Consider the following 20,977-nt stretch of genomic DNA (forward strand, 5'->3'; position numbering starts at 1 on the left):
AATATAATATCATATGTAATATTATAAAAAAGTTATATGATACTATATGATATTGTATCATTTTTTTTCAATTGATATTTTATGTTATGATATTGTATCATGATATCATTATGTATAGTATTGTATTTTATGATACAATATTGTATAATATTATATTGTATTATTAATTTATTATTTTATCACATGATACTATTACATAAGATATTGCAAAATATAACATTGTATCCTATGATACAATATTGTATATATTATAATATTGTATCATACGATATTGTAAAATATGATATAAGTTTCTGTAATATAGAATTATATGACATGAAATTGTATAATATGATACTGTAATATTATATAATATCGTATCATACGATATTATTTAATATGATATTTATATAATAGTGTTGTGTTGTGCATGTACTATCCAGCTCGTGCACTATGTATCAAACCCCGACTACTATTTAGGCATAGTACATGCACAACATAACACTATTGTTATTATTACGCCGACTGTTGAATATACTGACATGCTTTGCTATATTTAAGTAGCTGTGACGTTCGAGTGTTGACAAGTCCCTATAAATAATCACTGGAAAAGCAAGCTTTTGGGGTTTTTTTTCAAATAAATCAATTGATTTGATTATTTATTTAATCAACAAGTTGTTGTACAATAAAAATTCAACAAAGGTTTATGTTCTTTTCAAGAAATGAAAGACGTTTGGCCTTACCGAGAAAACTTGAAATGTTAAGCAGACGAAATCTCATTGAATTTTTTTCTTGTACATTCTTTATCAAGCGTCATTTAAAAAAGCGTTTTTGTGATTCTCATGTAGAATTTCTTTGAAAAATGTTCAATCAATTTGTTCAAAAGTTTATAAGAAACTTTAACTTTAAAATTACCGTCAATAATAGAGTGTTTTTGGAAAAATGCAGAATAACTTTAATTGCTTGATGTCAGTCATATATATCTAGTACTTTTTATATATCTAAATGATGACGGCACATCTTTTAACCCCAAGGAACCCCAAGGAACCCCAAGGATACCCCAAAGAACCCCATGGAACCCCAAGGATACCCCAATGACAGAAATTAATAACTATTGATACCCAAGGGGGTCTCATTAGAGTGCAAGGGTCACCCCTTACCCTTGGTACCCCAATTACGGTATACCCCAAGGAACCCCAAAGATAACCTAATAGTACAGATTTATAACTCCTGATACACCATAGAACCCTAAGGAACCTCAAGGATACCCTAATAATACAAATTTAAAACTCTTGGTACCCCTGGGGCCTCACTGGTATTCCAGATACACCTCTAAGAACCCCAGGGAACCCCAAGGATACCCCAATGACAGAAATTAATAACTATTGATACCCAAGGGGGTCTCATTAGAGTGCAAGGGTCACCCCTTACCCTTGGTACCCCAATTACGGTATACCCCAAGGAACCCCAAAGATAACCTAATAGTACAGATTTATAACTCCTGATACACCATAGAACCCTAAGGAACCTCAAGGATACCCTAATAATACAAATTTAAAACTCTTGGTACCCCAGGGGCCTCACTGGTATTCCAGATACACCTCTAAGAACCCCAGGGAACCCCAGGGATATCCCAAGGAACTCCAAGAATACCCTAATAATACAGAATCATAACTCTTATACTCCATACCCTAATAATACAAATTTAAAACTCTTATTAACCCTGGGGACTCATTGGTATTCCAGATACACCTCTAAGAATCCCAGGGAACCCCAGGGATATCCCAAGGAACTCCAAGAATACCCTAATAATACAGAATCATAAATCTTGATACTCCATAGAACCCCAAGGATACCGTAATACATTGTAATACAAATTTAAAACTCTTGATAACCCTGGGGACTCATTGGTATTCCAGATACACCTCTAGGAATCCCAAGGAACCCCATGGATATCCCAAGGAACTTCAAGAATACCCTAATAATACAGAATCATAACTCTTAATACTCCATAGAACCCCAAGGATACCCTAATACATTGTAATACAAATGTAAAACTCTTATTAACCCTGGGGACCATTGGTATTCCAGATACACCTCTAAGAATCCCAGGGAACCCCATGGATATCCCAAGGAACTCCAAGAATACCCTAAAAATACAGATTCATAACTCTTGATACACCACAGAACCCCAAGGATACCTCAAGGAACTTAAAGGATAACTTAATAATACAAATTTAAATTCTTGATACCTGTAGGGACTCATTGGTATCTCAGACAAAACCCACGGATACCCCAAGGAACTCTAGGGATACTCTTATACATGTATTGGTTATATAAATTTTATAACTCTTGATATCCTATGGAACTCCAAGGATACACTATATCTCTTGATACTCTTTGGGTCTCTTTGATATCCTCGACATTAAAACACAAGGTATCCCAGGGAACCCCATGGGTACCCCAAGAAACCTAAAGGATACCCTAATAGTACTCTTATGACTAATACTAGTAGTAATAATACAGATACCCCATTGTTATCCCTGACACACCCTATGGATACCTCAAGGAACTCCAAGGATACCCAGTAATATAACTTTTGATACCCAAATGAACCCCAAGGATACCCTAATAACACAATTTTATATCTCTGGATACACCCTCGTGGCTTTTTGATATCCCAGACACCATTAGGTATCCCACGGAACCCCATGGATACCCCAAGGAACTTAAAGGATACCCTTATAATACAGATTCATAAAACTTGATACCCCATAGAACCCAATGGAACCCCAAGGATATAGCCTAATAATTCAAATTAAAAATTCTTGATACCACTGGGGACTCATTGGTATCCCAGACACGCCTCTAAAAACCTCTATAAACCCTAGGGAACCCCACAGAAATCCCAAGGAACTCCAAAAGATACCTTAATCATACAGATTTATAACTCTTGAATAAAAAGACGCACCCTAAATACTGTAAAATATAATAATGGCTAATTTAGTGTAGCGGTAACGCGTTGGGCTTCAAGCTTGAAAGATTTTAGCGTCGTGAGTTCGAATCCCGCTGATTTTCGTTGAAAACAATTGCCGTGCTCTATTTCAGCATAGTATGTTTACGCTCTATAAATCCTTTACATGTAATACTATGCGGAAACAGATGAGTATTGAATATATAGTGACAACTGACAGAAGGCATAATAATGGTTTATAATATGATATATTATCACATCACATGAAATTGTATTGTATGATATTGTATAATATAATATTGTTTTATATATTATGATATTGTATTATGTGATCAATTACAATAACATATAACACAATACAATGTCATATCATGACAAAAAGTCACAACCAAAAGTTTGTGTTCAATGTATGAAGTCAAAACATCTAGAACATACATGGGATAACATGGTTTCACTTTAAGTATTAGATATGTAAGCGCATAAGAAGAGGGCAGAGGGAGCGAAGGGACAGAGCCCCTTCTTAATCGCATAAATTATACTAATACTATGATGTGACTTACTAATAGAACAAAACCTACTTTTTCATTGGCTGATCAGAAGTGTTGCACTCTCTTTTGTTTAGCTAACCACGCTGTCAATCAAAAATGACGTTGTTGTGAACTAAGAAAAATTATTTTAACAATTAAAAACATCACTTAATAGAATATTTAGCGACTGCTGATTGGATCAAAACTAAGACTAGATAAATCAGCTATGATACATAGCTATAATTCTTTTCTTATACAATTGTATTGAGAAGAGAATCTGTGTCTAGTAAGAATTTAAAAGGACTATTAAAGCCTTAGGGTTTAATAATCATACACTTCCAGTCTGTTGTATTTTACATGTAATATACCTGTACATGTACCGGTATATATCTCTTTCTCCTTCAGATATCAACAGCTATAAGTGACTCCTGCCCAGTATCTCCATCAACTGTGCAGGCTGTAGATGACTGTCCTGACACTGAGGAGGAATGGATGAAGGCTGCAGTGAGGAAAAACTGTACAGCTTATGCAAGTCAATGTGATAAACCTGATAGATTGGTATACCATTGTGTCATCAATGCATATGTCAATCAAACTCTGGAAGTATGCGCCTATAGCAGGATCATAGTGCTAGGTAAGAACTGATTTATTAGCTCATTTTAAGGCAGCATAATGTAACCCCCTATTTTCATTTGAGATATGTTTTCCAAAGAGGATTGCTACAATGTTAATTATGAAGGATCTTTATATTCATTTCAAATATTTATCACAAAATATAGAACTATGGACAACTTTGGGAAAAATGTATCACTTTGAGCAAGACAAGAAGAAATTTTTATTTAATTATGATTAATCATGTAACCCCATTCACCAGTACATTTTTTATATAATAATACATTAAACTAAACACTGAAATACTGTAAACAAATTAAGAATATTGACACCTGTTAATCAAGTACAATTTGTAAACAAATGAAGTTTGTCAAATACATATCAGTATAGGTTCTAGAGGTGAAGAACATACAGCTTACTCCACTTATATTGAAATCTATTATTTTGAAATTCCGCTTATTTTGAAAAAGACATAAATCCCCAGTTTTTGTCTTTCATATTCTCTGCATTGATTTAACGGATATAATGAAATCGGCTATTTTGAAATATCGCTTATATTGAAGCCACTGATCGGTCCCCATAGGTGACAATTAATTGTTTTTATAACGGTTATATTGAAATACTCCCTGGCGGCTGTCTCACGGTTGGTGACAATAATTATGCCAGACTGACCAGTTGATATACAAAAGTGTGAACTTCTATTTAAAAGTAAAATTTATTCACTGTTGAATTTTTTGTTTTTACGTGTACGGATGTATTGAGGCTAGACGTAATATGAAAACCCCATGGAAAAGAAATACCTTATCTCCGGACACTAAATACCAACTAGTTATGGCTATTTATAAAAGGACAAAGCCTAAATTCGAAATAGCTAAGGATTTTGAGATTATTGCGAGTACACTTACGATGATATACAAGCAGCGTTCAGCAATATTTGAAGCGTTTGAGTCTGGTGATTTTTTTTTCTAAAACGAAAAGAATGCGATCGGAGATTATGATGAGGTTTAAGATAGTAGCAAAATGAAACTTAAAAACTTTCGGATAATTATAATTTTAATCAAACTTTCAAGGACTAATATTCCCTGTAATCTGTTCACTGTAAAACCGTATAAGGGGTATTTTCTGCGGCATGAAATTTTTGCGGTTAAACCCCTAAAAAGTATCAAATTCTATTCTGCGTTTTCAATTTCTGCGGTTACATTAGACTGCAAAAAAAAAATACATATGTTTACCGAGTTTGCCTTAGGGAACGTAAACTACTGCACGCACTATTGCCGTGTTCAGTACCCCCCCCCCTCAGATTTTTGCAAGTTAATAATGTAAATCTGAACTTGATGATCCATATCGTCTGACAATACAGTTTTACGACCACATTTTTTAGTTTGAATTTCTGTGATTTGGCACTCTTCAGAACAATCAAAGTCTAACAGTCTAATTTTCTTTTTCTGTTTGTAAGCTCGCGTTTATATGAATCTCTAAAATATCTTGTCATGGACTCTTTTAATTCTGGATAATCGACTTTGAATTTACTCATAGCTGCGGCAAGTCCATGTTCAGCGGCGTAGTTCCCGATTATGGCTCGGTCCCTGGGTGAATGGGTCGAATAAGAACCACGTTTTTTGCTCGAATTTGGTGTTGTAGATTTATCCATAACTTCAGACAATGTTTTACAAGTCTACTAAATACTGCTTGTGAACTTTTCTCAGATCATTTTTATTTCATACTTGACTAAACACACAGTCCTTATATCTGTTCAGCTATCACTGATATCACACAGGTAACATGAGATAATTAGGTGTGAAATACGACGCAGAGCCCCCTAATAAAGGACTGATCACGTTTGAAAATTATAGCTTGTATTTTAAATAGTGTCAAAATTAGTGATTTTTCAAAAAGAATATTTTGCGTTTTGAATTTTTGCGGATTTTTCTTATCCGCAAAATACCGCAGAAAATAAACAACCGCAGAAAATACCCGTTATACGGTAGATGAATGATGACCAAATAATTTGTTCGGGTTTGGTTTTCTATGCTTACATCGGGATTGAACTTTCAAAAATGGTGGCTTCATGTTAGTTAATTTCGCTTATATTGAAATATGGATATATTGAAATAATTTGCATGGTCCCCTGAATTTCAATATCTTCGGAGTAGGCTGTACTTATAGTCTGAAAAATAAATCATCAAAAGTAATTCAGTGTACAGTAATTTAACAAAAGTAGTTTATAACATAATAATAAGTAATTCAGTGTAATTTAACAAAAGTAATTTAACATAATAATCCTTTAAAAATACTGTATAAGACTATATATGCATGCAATCTAGTTATAGACACTTCTCAATAACATATGTATATAATTTTCACCATACCCTTGCCTCAAAATAACTTATTGACAGTATTGGAAATCTGCTTCTGATACTGTGGAATCATTAAATTTCGTGGGGGCCAATTTTCGTGAATCGCTTAAATTTTATAAGGGTTCGTGGGGACGTAATTTCGTTTATTCTGTTAAACTTACAAAGAAAATATAACTTTATAAAACTTATTTATTAATTCGTGGAGGATATTAATTCGTTGATGAGAGGTACCCACGAATTCCACGAAAATTGAGCCACCACGAAATCTAATGATTCCTCAGTAATTTTTGTTGTTGAAAAATATATCTAAAATCCTATAATTATATAGATTATTTGACCAAACTACATGTTTATATCCTGTTACAGTAATGTTAATTTTAAAATATATAATATATGAGCACTTATACTGACATACAATATTGGAAAAAAATGAAGAAATAAAGGAGAGAGTATGCATGATTTATCTTGGTTGCTGCGTCAGATGAGGATATATGGGTAAAGTCCACTAAATAAATGCATTTTCCATAAGCGGTAATGTTAACGTTATGGTTCATTAGCTCCGGCCCTAATTTTCGTTCAGCAACGAGGGACCTCTTCAATGAAAGCTCATCAAATTGTCTCTTTCCTGTTAAAATTACGTGGTTTGAAGTCAGATTCGTTTTCCAGCAAAATGCGTCTGTATTGAAAAACTCTGAAAACGAAAGTAAAAGTAGGGAATTTCTCAGTTTTGGAAAGGGTGTACATCAAACAATTTCAATTCTTTTGTTCAAATGATAATTCAATTTTGACACTTGTTTTTAACATTGCAAATCCTCTTTTCTGACATGTGTCAAGCATTCTGATTTAAAATGTCCCAATAAATGTATATGCACTCTGCAAGTAAAAGGACTATTTTGCTAAAAGGCACTACTCTGTTGTCCTACAGATTCTAAAAATAGTTATAGGGATATACCAACATTATGTATCAATTGGATGCTTAAGCATGCTTAAAAGATATTTTTGAATTCATAAAACATGTAAAAAAAAAGATATGTTTGTATATCAGACTTACATTCAGAATGTTAAGGATTTGAATTAAAACGTAACTGTCCTTTAATACAAGTCTAGTTTTAAAAAGATTGATTATCAGAAGTAAAGTAACTGTAAATATTCAGCCTTCTGCAAGTACACATTTTATAATATACGTATGTATGTTATTGGTATATCATGTATATCTGTTATTAAGCTCAGTTTTGACATTTGTTTGTATATGTATACCATTGGCTGCACCTTGATATATTACATGTGCGTGCACATCAAGTTTTCCTTACTAACTCTTAAATGCCTTCAATATGCTTGAACATTTTCCCCATATTTCAGTGTTACAAACTTTTAGAATAATTTGTTTTATTAAATTAAAAGAAGTGTTTTTGGTTGAAATAAAAAATTAAAAGCCTCATGACATGTCTTCTTGTTTCAATGATCATTTCTTTTTCAAAAAGGCAGTTTTGCCTGGCCCCCTTCTGTCCATCATCTTGCCCTTCTGTCACATATTTCCAAACTATTGAAGCTGTATAAAGTTGTAGAATTAGATGATGATCTATATGTATTCAAGTTATTGCCAAGATCAAAGAGATGATGCAGCTTTTTGTCCAATATACCACAAATGCTTTCAGTAAATTATCGGATCAGAAGCACATTTTAGCCTCACACTGTATAATACTTGTGTAATATTACTAATCATTTTTATTACCCTAGAATAAGAAAGACAAAAAGACTATTTATATGACCTTGTATATCAGAAAGTTAATTTAATGTCATGCTATAGAGTAACTTTATTTTACGAATTGTTGTACTTATCTTTTTGCAGGTTACTGCACAGAATACAGTTTAGGTGGAAATATTATTCAACAAAGCTTTGTAGCAAATTGTACACAATTTGCAGAAAACCCATGTCCAGTGGGATATCAATCCACAGATGCCTTTAAATGTAAGTTATATGACTTTGTTACTTCAATTTTCAACTCAGTTTATTTCATTAAGGAATATTAAAAAGAACGAGTCAGTGAAGACATGTTCATTCCCTTGTTTAGTAACGGGATTTGCTGCACAAAATTTTTTGAAACTTTGTAGGTAATAAGTACACGTCATTGTGTAGATATACATATTCAAATACTGTTATGTTTTAAACTTTTCACTATTTTTCCAACTGATCCAGGAATTTTGCCTTTCATGAACTTACAACATGTACAACAGATATAATATTGACCAATGTTGATAGATTTTCAAGAAAGTTTATAGTTGATTAAGACAAAGTTAAAAAAAAATATATATTTATATTCCCCACAAACAACGTTTGAGGGGAAAATATAGGAATCTTCCTCAGTTGTCTGTCTGTCCATTCAACTTACAGTCTCTTCATCTGTTTCTGCCCTCTCATCCAGTCTATATCATACTTATGGAGAAATATAGGAAGTTTCTACTTCATACAAAGATTTCTTACAACCTGGGGGTGTTTTAAATTTTAAATCACGTCAGCAAGTTCAAGAAACATTGAACTTTTCTTCTTCACATGAAGATTGCTTATGATCTGAGGGTGTTAATCAACTTGACCCAAGGTCATTTGTGGAAGTTCAAGGTCATTGTTAAAAAAAATGCATAATTCTTGTCCAGACTGTCATAAAATTAAAGTTTTATTATACCGTTTTATTATACCACAAACGTAGACTGCTGTAATATGCAACATCACAAGCAAAAATCAAGTTCAGGCTTGGGGCTGTTCCAGAGGCACTTCCATAAATATGAAGTTACCCTTGGATCAAAACAAGAACTCTAAAGTACAAATCACATTTGCAGACAAGGCAAGAAGTTGAACTTTGCTCAAAGTATGATCAGTGGTGGTTATATAATAAGGTTTGAGCCAAGGTCAGGCTATTTTGCCAGGAAAAAAAACTTCTCTGAAAGCATCTTCTGATATTGCCAATACAATGTGATTTTTGGGAGTTGATTTTAATCAACTCTCCTATGCAGTTACTCTGGCAAACCGAAAGTGAAAAACAGTGTTTCGACCTAAGCCCAAATCATCACCACTGACATGACTTAGCTCTTTAAAATAATAGAAAAAAATCGATGTAATGTATGCTGAAGCATTGTTTTTTAAGGAAACTTATCTATAAACACTTTAAAATAGTCAGATTTTACATAATACGAACAATTTAGATATGTGTTCCCATTATAACAAATAGTGAAAAATCTTTAAGGTATCCAATCCATTTAAAAACCCAATTTTCCTATCTTGAATATCAATCATTGAATAGATCTATATACTCTGATATTAATTCAAAACATTTAGAGTAAAACATGAGAAATTTTCAAAAATGTCATTTCCTTAACCTTAGTATTTAATTAATGAAGATTGCATTAAGGTCTATTGGGACAATCACGTTTTTGAAAGGAAAAAGTAAATACTAAGAGATGCTTTGGTAGAAAGATGTATTTAATCATTAGGAATTGAAAAATTTTGAAAACAAATTTTGCAGCACATAGGTATTTTTAGGTCACCAGAGTTACTCCATGCAATTGGTCTTTGTCCGTCATCGTGCATTGTAAGTCATGCATTGTGCGTTAACAATTTTACAGTTTTAACTTCTTCTTGAAAACTACAAGGCCAATTGTTACCGTTTTAGTGTGAAGCATCTCTATGGTAAGAAGAATCTAAATTTTGAAATTCATGGCTGTACCACTCCCAGGGCGCCATGGGCGGGGCCAAATACACAAAAAAGCCAAATTTTCAAAAACCTTCTACTCTACTCCCACACATGTGAGGAAAAAACTGAATGCATGGTTTTAATGTCCATGAAGCCCTCTAACAAAATTGTGAAATTCATGGCCCCTGCGTTAGGGGTTCAGGATCTAGGGTGAGGCCAATATGTCCATATAGTAAAAATGTATTAGACTTATAAAATCCTCTTCTCTGGTCCCATATATATTTGTTAAAAACTAAATGCTTGGTTATGATATCCATGAAGTCTGTGAAATTCATTACCCCTGGGACAGGGATTTAGGCCCAAGGGTGGGGTCAGTGTAGCCATATGGTGAAATTGTATTAAATCTTAGAAAATCTTCTTCTTTACTCCCACACATATGGGAAAAAAAACTGAATGCATAGTTATGATGTCCACAAATTCCTCTACCTAAATTGTGAAATTCATGGTCCTTGGGTCAGGGTTTACGGGCTGTAGGGGGGGGGGCAATATGGCCATGTAGGTTAATGCATAAAATGTTTAGAAATCTTCTTCTCTACTCTCACACATCTGTAAGAAAAACTGACTTCATAATTATGTTAACCAGGATTAGTTCTCTATTAAAATTGTAAATTTGATGTCCCCTAGACAATGGGTGTTGACTTTAGGGTGGGATGTATTAATAGTGTTAATGCATATAATGTTTATAATTTTTTTTTCTCTATTCGCACACACCTGTAGGGAAAACTGAATTCATAATTTTGTAGACCAGGAAGTCATCTACTATTTTTTTTTAAATTTCATGTCCCCTGAGGTAGGGGTTCTGAATCTAGGGCGGGGCCAAAACACTCATATAGTGTATAGGGTTGGGATTCTTAATGCAGGTGTGGCTAAAAGCATGGTCATTTAGTGTTAATGTAAAGAAAATGTTTAAAAAAGGTCTACTGACACGGAATAAAAACTGACAGCACATTAAAAAAAACACATTAAGCTGTCATCTTTAGTAATATTTCATGCCACCTACATGTAAGGCAAGTGTTATGGCTAGCGCTGGGAGGGGGGGGGGGGTATATTTGTCTAGCACTGGGAGAGGGGGGTATATTTGTCTTGTTATTTTATTCTGCTCAGGAATTTCAATGCAATAAATGAGATACCCTGGTAATTCACATACACGTGTATTTAGAAATAGGGAAATAATAAAGCTGCACATGTATCAATTGAAAGTTAAGATATTGTGAAAGTTAATTAAGTTATATTCCCTTGCTTCTTCGTAATGTAGTTATCTTCCTTTGCTTCTTCATAATGGAGTTATTAATCATTAAATATAATGTAATTAATAAGAAGTTGTATGATCAAAAACACTAATGCTTATATGTTATATATGTTTATTTATTGAAACAAAAACAGTTTTTGAAGTCTTTATATAAATAAATAGTCTCATTAATAGTAAAATTATATTAATTGGCTAACCAAAATCACTGATAATCAGTACATGTAAAATGATTTTGGTATAAATACCAATTGGTGTACAAATTCTGTACAAAGAATGAAATTTCAATAGCTAGAACAGAAGTGATCGCGTCTCGAAGAGAAATTTTAAGCTTTAATGTTTAATTGCTGTTCTCTTTTATGTTTTTTTTGTTTAAATGCCCACAGGGAAAGTTTCTGTCTGCCCCTGGGGATGGGGAATGGGAGGTTGTTTTAATAAAACATGTCTACTAGCCACCTTGTTTAAGTTTATCAATGAAAACTTATACATATAAAACTTATCTTGAAAGTTTACAAATATGGGGAAATTATTTTCATCTATTCTCTTGTACCTTTTCAATGTCAGGTCATGCACAGTATTATGAACTTTATAAGTTTTTGCTAAAATTATAGATTTCGTAGCCCTTTTACAAAAATTTCAGGCAGGAAGGTTGTCGTCATTACAGTATTATTATAATTCTTTTATCCAGAATGAACCTTAATTAAATGTATATATGAGACTCTGCTTGACAAGTTAGTGTATGGGCTTTGGTACTCATGTGATTGTACAGGCCTATCGACTTTTTTTTTTAGAATTGATTTGTGATAGATTAAAAATAGATGGGTGCATTGGGGCAACTCTTCAAGAACAGGAAAAGTAGACTAAATCATCTAGTAGATTTTTTTCTTAACTTAGGTCTGGCGCAAAGTTACGCCTTTTAGTGAAATGGACCTTAGTCCAAATAAATGACTAACGTCCGAATTTAGGCTAGGTGTAAGGTTACGCTGGGCGTACATTTTTAGTGAAAATGGCCCTTGAGTATAAAGCCCATACATATCTGTTATTCATTTAGATTCATTGAATCTGGGGCTATTATGGACCAGATACCTTCTAAAAATCCATATGGGGATTTGAATTTTGATATAAAAACAAAAAAAAATCTATTAAAATGTTCTACGTAAACACTGAAACAATAGCTGTTTTATGACTTATTGTTTAACAAATTAAGACTGAGGTGCAATAAAATTTGAAAATCTTCTTATTAATAAACAAGATATACTCTATAAAAATGAGAAGATACTGTTTACAACACTTGCAAACGGTTTTGCCTCGTCTTGAATTCGCCGAGACATAGGTTTATTTATAGAGAGATAATTTAAGACCTTGGAATTCGCCCAGTTTTAAATTCGCCCATTGACAACGAAGGCGAAAGGGGCAAAACTAAAACGGGGGCGAATATTTCCCTGTATACAGTATTTGTTCTGATGCCATGAATTTGATTTAATCAGAGTTCTGGCTTTTGTTGCTCAAGTGAGTGGTGTGGCCCCAATGCCTCTTGATTTGTTTGAGTGTAACCTTATCAAATTAAATTTAAGAGCATAAAGTTAGCTTGCACAATTATGAATTTGTTATTCAGCAATTTTTATATAAATAATGAATACAAATTAATCTATTGGCCAAATTATTGAAAGTTTTAAATATTTTTTAAGCCTTTCAACCCTGAATAAATATTGTGTATAAATCATTTGGAGAGACCAAAATATATCTTCTTCTAGGTATCTTAGTTGAGGGTGAAAAATATGCAAATCATTGAAATAACAGTAAACCTTTAAAAATATACAATTCACAAAAATTAACCCACAAAAATTGGTCCCATGATTCCACGTTGAGAACTTTCAATTGCCAATGTAATGGTAAGGCATTGCTTGGGAGAAATTACCGGGTACCAAGCCAATTTATAGCTAAATTTGGATTGCATTGTAAACTTTCAGAATTATTGTAGCAGTCTATCTTCTGGTCATGACTATTCTGTACTATTTTATAATTAAGATAAATTCTATGTGTGAATCAAAATACGATGACCAGGCATAGTCACACATTTTCTTCATACTCTACAGTTTGATATACTTTGATAAGTTAAAACAACTACCACCATTTATTTGTCCTGTTGCCATGGTAACATAGGGTAAAGATTTGAAATTGGCATTTTGATGCATATTTGAGAACATATTGTGAGTAATGTAGACAATTTGGGTTTTCCAAGGAAATATATTGATAAAAAAAAAATGTTTTTAAGAGAAACGAAAACAATTATGGTAAAATATATTTTGTTTCCATGTTGAATAAACAAAAATTGAAAATAATATTATTTATTCATTTAATTCAAATTTTGTACACAATATAATGACTGTGCAATAAAGAATTTGAAAATAAATATATTGAGAACTGTTGCTATGGTATAAAAAAATTCGTTTTAAAATTATTGATAATAAACTTTCTGAGTATCTTGGCCCGTAAATAAAGGGGCCAGCCCCTTTTTGTTAAAAACATGAAAAAGGTCTTACAAAAACCCATCTTAAGGTCAGACGACACGTTCCTCAATTTTAGATAACTTTTTCCAGCAATCTGTTAATGGTTTACTACTACTTTGACAAGCCTTCTTGCAAAAAATTAGAGTACCTTACCAGGCATTTCTGCAAAATACTAGAGTATGAAATTTCCTATATAATCTTCTTGAAAATACACTTGAATTGCTGATATAAAAATAAATACCTCTACAGCACAGCGAAATTCACTGTAATAGAACTATATCTCCGCCGGGGCGGGATTTGAACTCACGACCTCTAGCACCTGTACGCTTCTGACAGTGAGCGGCCACGGTTCTAACCACTCGACCATCTAGACATATAACCACAACGAAGTAAATCTTGATCATTTTTAAAGTAATTATAAAATTAATATTTTTTTATTGGAACTCTTTATTACGAGGAGATACAAAAAAGATTCTCGAGGAACGTGTCGTCTGGCCTTAAATTGTTTTTAATTTTTTAGATAAAAAAAATTGAATATTTTAGGGGCCAGCACTGTAGATCGATCGTTAATGGGGACAGACATTGGTGTTTGGAATCGATTTAGATTATCAATACAAACATTTCCTTTTTTACAATACTTAACAAAACATGTTTCTTTCTCTAGATAATGATATATTGCGTCTAAGTTTAAGGACTTTGGCCCCTTAAAATCCCTAATTATGTCATAAATGGGTGTGGCAAAATTTTTTTCAAACAGCCATTGTTACGATCAACAACTTTGCTTCTATAATGCATTACAAAATATTGAGATACAGATGATTGAATATTTTAGGGGCCAGCCCTGTAGATCCCTAATGGGGACAGGTATTGGTGTTTTTATGAATGGAATCACGTAGAATCATCAATGCAGACGTTTTCTCTTCTACAATGCTTAACAAAATATTACTCCTTCTGTCGATATATTGCGTCAAAGTTTAACCTTGACCCCAAAAAATCCCTAATTACATCATAAATGAGTTTGCTATGAGTTTTTCAAACATATATTGTTACAGTACCCGCAACGCTATTTTTTACAAGATACACGATAGGATAAGATTCACGCACGATAGGATAGGATTAACGCACGATAGATCAGTATACAAGCACGATATGATAGGATTAATACACGATAGGAAAGGATAAATGATGTTCATGATAAACGTATAACCGCGTTAAATGATCTTCACGATTAACCTGAAATGACCAGACAAACGCTACAATGTAAACACTAGAACTTACAGCACCTTTCTCATGCGGACTACCGCTCATCGACGTCACGTTGTAAAATATGACGTCACGGGTACTTCCCACCTCTTTTTTTGCGCAGCAATGATTTTTATTAATTTTAAATACAAAAAAAAAAAATTTACATGGAGTTGCCCCCCCCCCCCATTTTTATGGGACCAAGTAAAATTGAATTTAAAATAATGAAATAAACAGTTGAATTGAAGTTAAAAATACTCTTAGATTTCTATACGCGGTAACTTCTCTGCACAGGCATTTAAAAAAAAATCCATCATTATTTGCACAAATGCAAGCTTTCCCGTAATGCATGTATCCTCAGTTAGTGTAGATTTAAGTTTGTTCAAATCATGGTCCCCAGGGGTAAGATGGGGCCACAAGGGGGAGGTCAAAGTTTTACATAGAAATATATAGAGTTAATTTTTGAAAATCTTCTACTAAAAAACCATTAGGCCAGAAAAGCTGAAACTTGCATGGAAGCAACTTCAAATAGTGCAAATTCAAGTTTACTCAAATAATGGTCCATGGGGGTAAGGAGGGGACACAATGGGGAGGGTGTCACTTTTTTACATAGGAATTTAAAGAGAAATTTTATTTTAAATCTTCTATTCAGAACAGGACTGGCCAGAAAGCTGTAGCTTGTGTGAACTATCATCAGGTAGGGTAGATACAAGTTTGGTCAAATTATGATCCCCGGGGTAGGGTAGGGGCACAATTGGGACCAGTAAAATCTTTTCAAAGGAATATATAGAGAAAACTCTTTTTCTTTAAAAAAACCCAAAACATTTTCTTAGAAAAGGTGCAACATTAGTGAAAGGAACCTTGGATAGTGTATAGATTAAAATTTGTCAAAATCATATTTTTCAGGAGTAGGATGGAGCCACATGGGGTGGGGGGTCCAATATTACAAAGAAAAACATTTTAAATTCACCAAAACTCAAATGTTATAATATATGGTTTTACTTATATGCAAGCATTTTGACATATTTTTGATTCTTTAAAATTGTTTAGACTTTGGTTTCTGGACAATTATTGGGCTTCACAAGTTTGATGTAGCTTTATATCCCATTTTATAATGCCCCCCTTTGAAGAAGGGGAGCATATTGCTTTTTTTGCTGTCTATCATTCAGTGGGTCTGTTGGTCAGTCGGTCCACCAACAGTTTCCGTTCATTTTCTTCGCAGAGGTTGAACATATTGAAATAAAATTTAATATACAGGTTTATCATGATAATGTCTAGGTCAAGTTCGATATTGGGTAAGATTGAGCAATTTTCGACCGTAATGGCCCTTGGACATGGAAAATTTACTGTTATTTGCAGTTTCCGCTCATTTTCTTCGCAGAGGATGGACATATTGGAATGACATTTAGTATACAGGTTTATCATGATAATATCTAGTTCAAGTTTGATATTGGGTACGATCGAGCAATTTTTGCCAGAGCTTGTTTTTGTTTAAAACATTATTATGAGCAACTTTTCCTCTACACTGCTTTTCAAAGGGTCGCCCTTCCGTTAGACTGTATGCTTGTGCTCCATCAAATATTAGAAACTTATCGACGTATAGTTTACATTATTTTCTATGTAAAATTACTATAAACGGGACAAAATTAATTGACCATTTTAACTCTTTTCCCTTTAGAGGTTTCTATCCTTTAAGCCTTAATGACGCGTTTTGACGACCCTGGCCATATCCTTAATGACGACTTTTGACGCACCCTATATACAGCTCTTAATTAGACCCCTCAACACCTGTTGTTTATTATAAACATTGACTGGTATACACCTGGCCATTTATACGGATGGTTGTTCACTCATTCTAAAGATATCACGTGATTTACCTGTGTATGGTGGTGTGATGCATTACTACAATAAACAAAGATGGCGGACTACGATGCGGACATCGCACGTTTTCACTTTTTGTTTATAATCAAGTTAGAGGCAGAATTTTCTAGATTTATTGGTAGCGAGATTGAAAGATGAAAGCCAGATGTCAAATTCACGCAAAATATTGTGGAAAAATCTTTGTAGTTACAGAAAACGGAACACAAGGTGTGCATTACCTGCAACCCCTAAATACACGAATATACCGGTAAATTTGTAATTTTTCAAAACGTCAACACACGTATTTAGCAGGGATGGGGTAATGGTAATTTGTAATGGTAATTAAGTGTAATTAATTACAAATTTTGATGTAATTGAAAGTAATATGTAATTGGCCAAATTTTCAATTACATGTAATGGTAATTTAATTAATTACTTTCAAAAAAGGCATGTAATTCCAATTACTTTTCAATTACTTTCAATTACACACTGATGTACATATAAATATCAAGCTGTCCACTGCTAATTTTTCCCCACACTAACAATGGTACAAGGTCAAGTTTGAAGAGTAGTTAAAAAGCATTGAACCATTATTATATACATCATACCAAATATTTTTCAAAATGGACTTTTTCAGTGATTCAGTATTTAATGATAAGTTTCCCAAATTTAATTAAGTACATGTATTTGATGATTGGTTTGACCCCTTTTTGCTTATAAAAAAAGTTATTTTCCTTCTTATTAGAATAATTAGTGTGTCAATTGTCATTGAGTTAGTTTAAAACATCACTGTTTAATTTACAAACAAAATCAGTGCTATCAAAATTATATAAACTATCAAGTCATGCTTTGCAATTGATAGCCTTAAATACAAAAACCTAAAATGCATGGCTTCATATGGGTGTTATTTTTTATGGGGAAATAATATAGGTTGCAATATCGAGAAACTTCATACAGACTTCTGTAAACAAATTCTCGGAGTGAAGAAAAGTACAAATACTGCTTACTTATATGCTGAATTAGGCCGTGTGCCCCTTGTACATTATAGAATGTTTAACATTATTAAGTTTTGGAAAAATGTCTTAATTAGTGACAATTGTATAATTAGACATTGCTACGAAGTTATGTATATTAATTGTGAAGAACACGGTTATAAAAACTGGGTTTTCTATGTAAAGAAAATTCTCATTGACCTCGGTTTTTTTTTATATATGGTCTAACCAAAAAATAAACAATGGTATTTTACAACTTGTAAAACAAAGAATTTTTGATCAGGCAAAACAAGATATTTTTGCAAATGTTGAAAATTCAAAGAAATGTTCTTTTTACAAATATCTTATCGATGGTATACATCTTCAATACTATTTAAGAAAATCTATTCCCATTAAATTACAGAAATATATAACTAAATTACGACTATCGTCACATCGCCTGGCTATTGAAACTGGTAGATATAATAACACAAATAGAGAAAATAGATTTTGTCCACATTGCAAATCCAGTGTTGAAGATGAATTCCATTTTTTATTTGTTTGTCCTCTATACAGAACATTGCGCAGATTATACATGAAAGAATATTATTATAAAAAACCGTGTATGTTTAAATTAATTCAACTTTTTAATACTGACAATGTTAAAGATCTCTGTAATCTTGGCAAATTCAACTCAAAAAGTATGTTATTAAGGGACAACTGTATTACATAATTGTAGTCTTTTGTTTTCTCAACCTGTGTATGTAACAGTAAATGTTATTATCTGTACGTGCACAAGTTCTCCTGTAAATACACTACTCATGTTATACATATGTCATACTGATAAGCTGTAAAGCTTAAAGAAATAAAGAATTTGTTGGTGCCTAACATGTCCATAGGGTGTGTTCCCTTATTGCTAACATTTTGATAATTAGGTAAAGAACAACAGGTGTTAATTGTGTTGTGATAACAATTATAGTCTGCCCTCTACCTGAGATTAACCTGTACTTTGGCATTGTATTTACAAAGACAAAAAAATAGTGTTAAAAAATGCAAAGGAGAAAGTTTTCATATAATAGTTTTGCATGCAGGAAATATTTTAGTAGACATGATAGGTGTAGGTTAGGGTATATGACTTTTAAATGTTTATCGAATATCAAGGTGGTATGGGCCACCTCCATATTGTGACTACCAGTACCTGCGTATTGAAATAAACAATTAAACCATATTTATATTTTTTCCCAAAAATTGTAACTTATCAGAGTAGTTAGCAAATTCTCAAACAGTGAAATTTTTTTGATAATGAGGAAATTTTATTCATATTATAGACATACCTCCAGAAATGTTTATGTGTTGTATTTGTACATTTGTAAATATTTTTGTATTTTGTACCTCATGTACCATTAATATAGTTTGAGAGAAATAAACATTCATTCAGATAAATCATGGTTTAAGTAAATTTTAATGGAAATGTAATTTGTAATTTAATTAATTACTTCTGTAAAGTAATTGTAATTTAATTAATTACATTTGAAAACTCTTGTAATGGTAATGGTAATTTAATTGAAGAATTTAAGCAAGTAATTGTAATTTAATTAATTACTTTACATTGTAATTCACCCCATCCCTGGTATTTAGTGAACATGCTAGATTTATCAAATCCTCTTACACCATTTACCATGTTTATGAAAAAAAAACCAACGTAAATATAAGTCTGAAAACGATAGACATGACTTGAAAAGTCAGCCATAGGTACATTTAATTATTTACTATCAAAAAACGAATTCCATGATGATAATGGAATCTTTCTATAAAAATTATTAAATAATTATTTGTAATAGATACAGTTTTAAATATGTTTATCAAGTATCTGTTGTGAAATTATTCTTCATAAAGCTTTAATGAAGAACACTCAGTTTTATTTTCATATACCTGTAAGCACCTGTATTGCTTTATAAGTGACCTAAACAATTTTTTTTCAATGAATATTGAAATTTTAATTCATTACAAATCCATTGATATATAATTTTCTATGTGTTTGATTTGCTGTAATAAGTCAATTCAAAAACACACACCAGCTGTTTTCAGTTCATCTGAAAACAGTCTAAGGGTAGCCCAGGGTAGAGTGTTGAGGATATGGCCTATGCGTCAAAAGGTTGCATTAAGGGGTAAAGAGTTAATTAAAGTGGCTCACTTAAATTACGGACAATAGGATAACAACAATTTCAGAAATTTTTGTTTTGACCATGACCTATAACTTAGAAATTTCTCCAGCTGACATAGAACTTCTAATCCAATCTCATTCCCCCTAACATACAGGCATTTTGTTTAATCTGACCAAGATTAAGCATTTGGAAAATAATCTATTGTCTAAAACTGATTTAAAAAAGATATGCTATGACCTTCATATTGTCTTGGTTCCAGGTCACTAAACGCCATTAACCAAAACGCTCTGTTTAGGTAAAGTATTAGCCAAATAGGGGCTAAAAGTAGAGCATATATATTCTTATAAAATAAGTATTTTTGTGTGATCTGATTTGACCTTGACACTTGATCTACAAATATTATTTGAGGTCATTGCATATCCTTTGATCAAAGGCATTATGTGGATGAAGTATGAACCATATTGGAGAAAAGGGAGAGAAGACACACTCTGGAGAAGTATTTTTCATATAATTTTGCTATGACCTTCACAGTTGACCTTGAAAATAGGTTCAAAGTCACTTCACACCCTTTACTCAAAAGCACTACTTATGTGAAATCTGAGCCAAATAGGGCTAAGTGGAAAGTTTAAATGCTCTGAAAAAAGGATTTTGTGTGATCTGATATGACCTTGACTCTTTACCTACAAAATTCGTTTAAGGTCTATGCATATCGTTTGACCATAGACACTCTGTGAGTGAAGTATTAGCCAGGTTGGACCAAAGGGAGAGAATATATGCCCCAGACAAGG

The 20,977-nt window shown here is 32.7% G+C and overlaps 1 protein-coding gene across 2 annotated transcripts in view; it reads left to right on the forward strand.

The window, feature by feature from the left end:
- LOC136271704 (uncharacterized) overlaps positions 1 to 20,977 on the forward strand; it is a 45,156-nt gene that overhangs the window by 4,224 nt on the left and 19,955 nt on the right. For both annotated transcript variants that reach the window (XM_066072129.1, XM_066072130.1), the window contains exons 2-3: positions 3,886 to 4,114; positions 8,299 to 8,418. In XM_066072129.1, the coding sequence (XP_065928201.1) occupies positions 3,886 to 4,114; positions 8,299 to 8,418 (349 nt within the window). The remainder of the gene's footprint in view (positions 1 to 3,885; positions 4,115 to 8,298; positions 8,419 to 20,977) is intronic.

The sequence above is a fragment of the Magallana gigas genome, chromosome 9 (assembly GCF_963853765.1).
Source record: "Magallana gigas chromosome 9, xbMagGiga1.1, whole genome shotgun sequence".
NCBI lineage: Eukaryota > Metazoa > Mollusca > Bivalvia > Ostreida > Ostreidae > Magallana > Magallana gigas.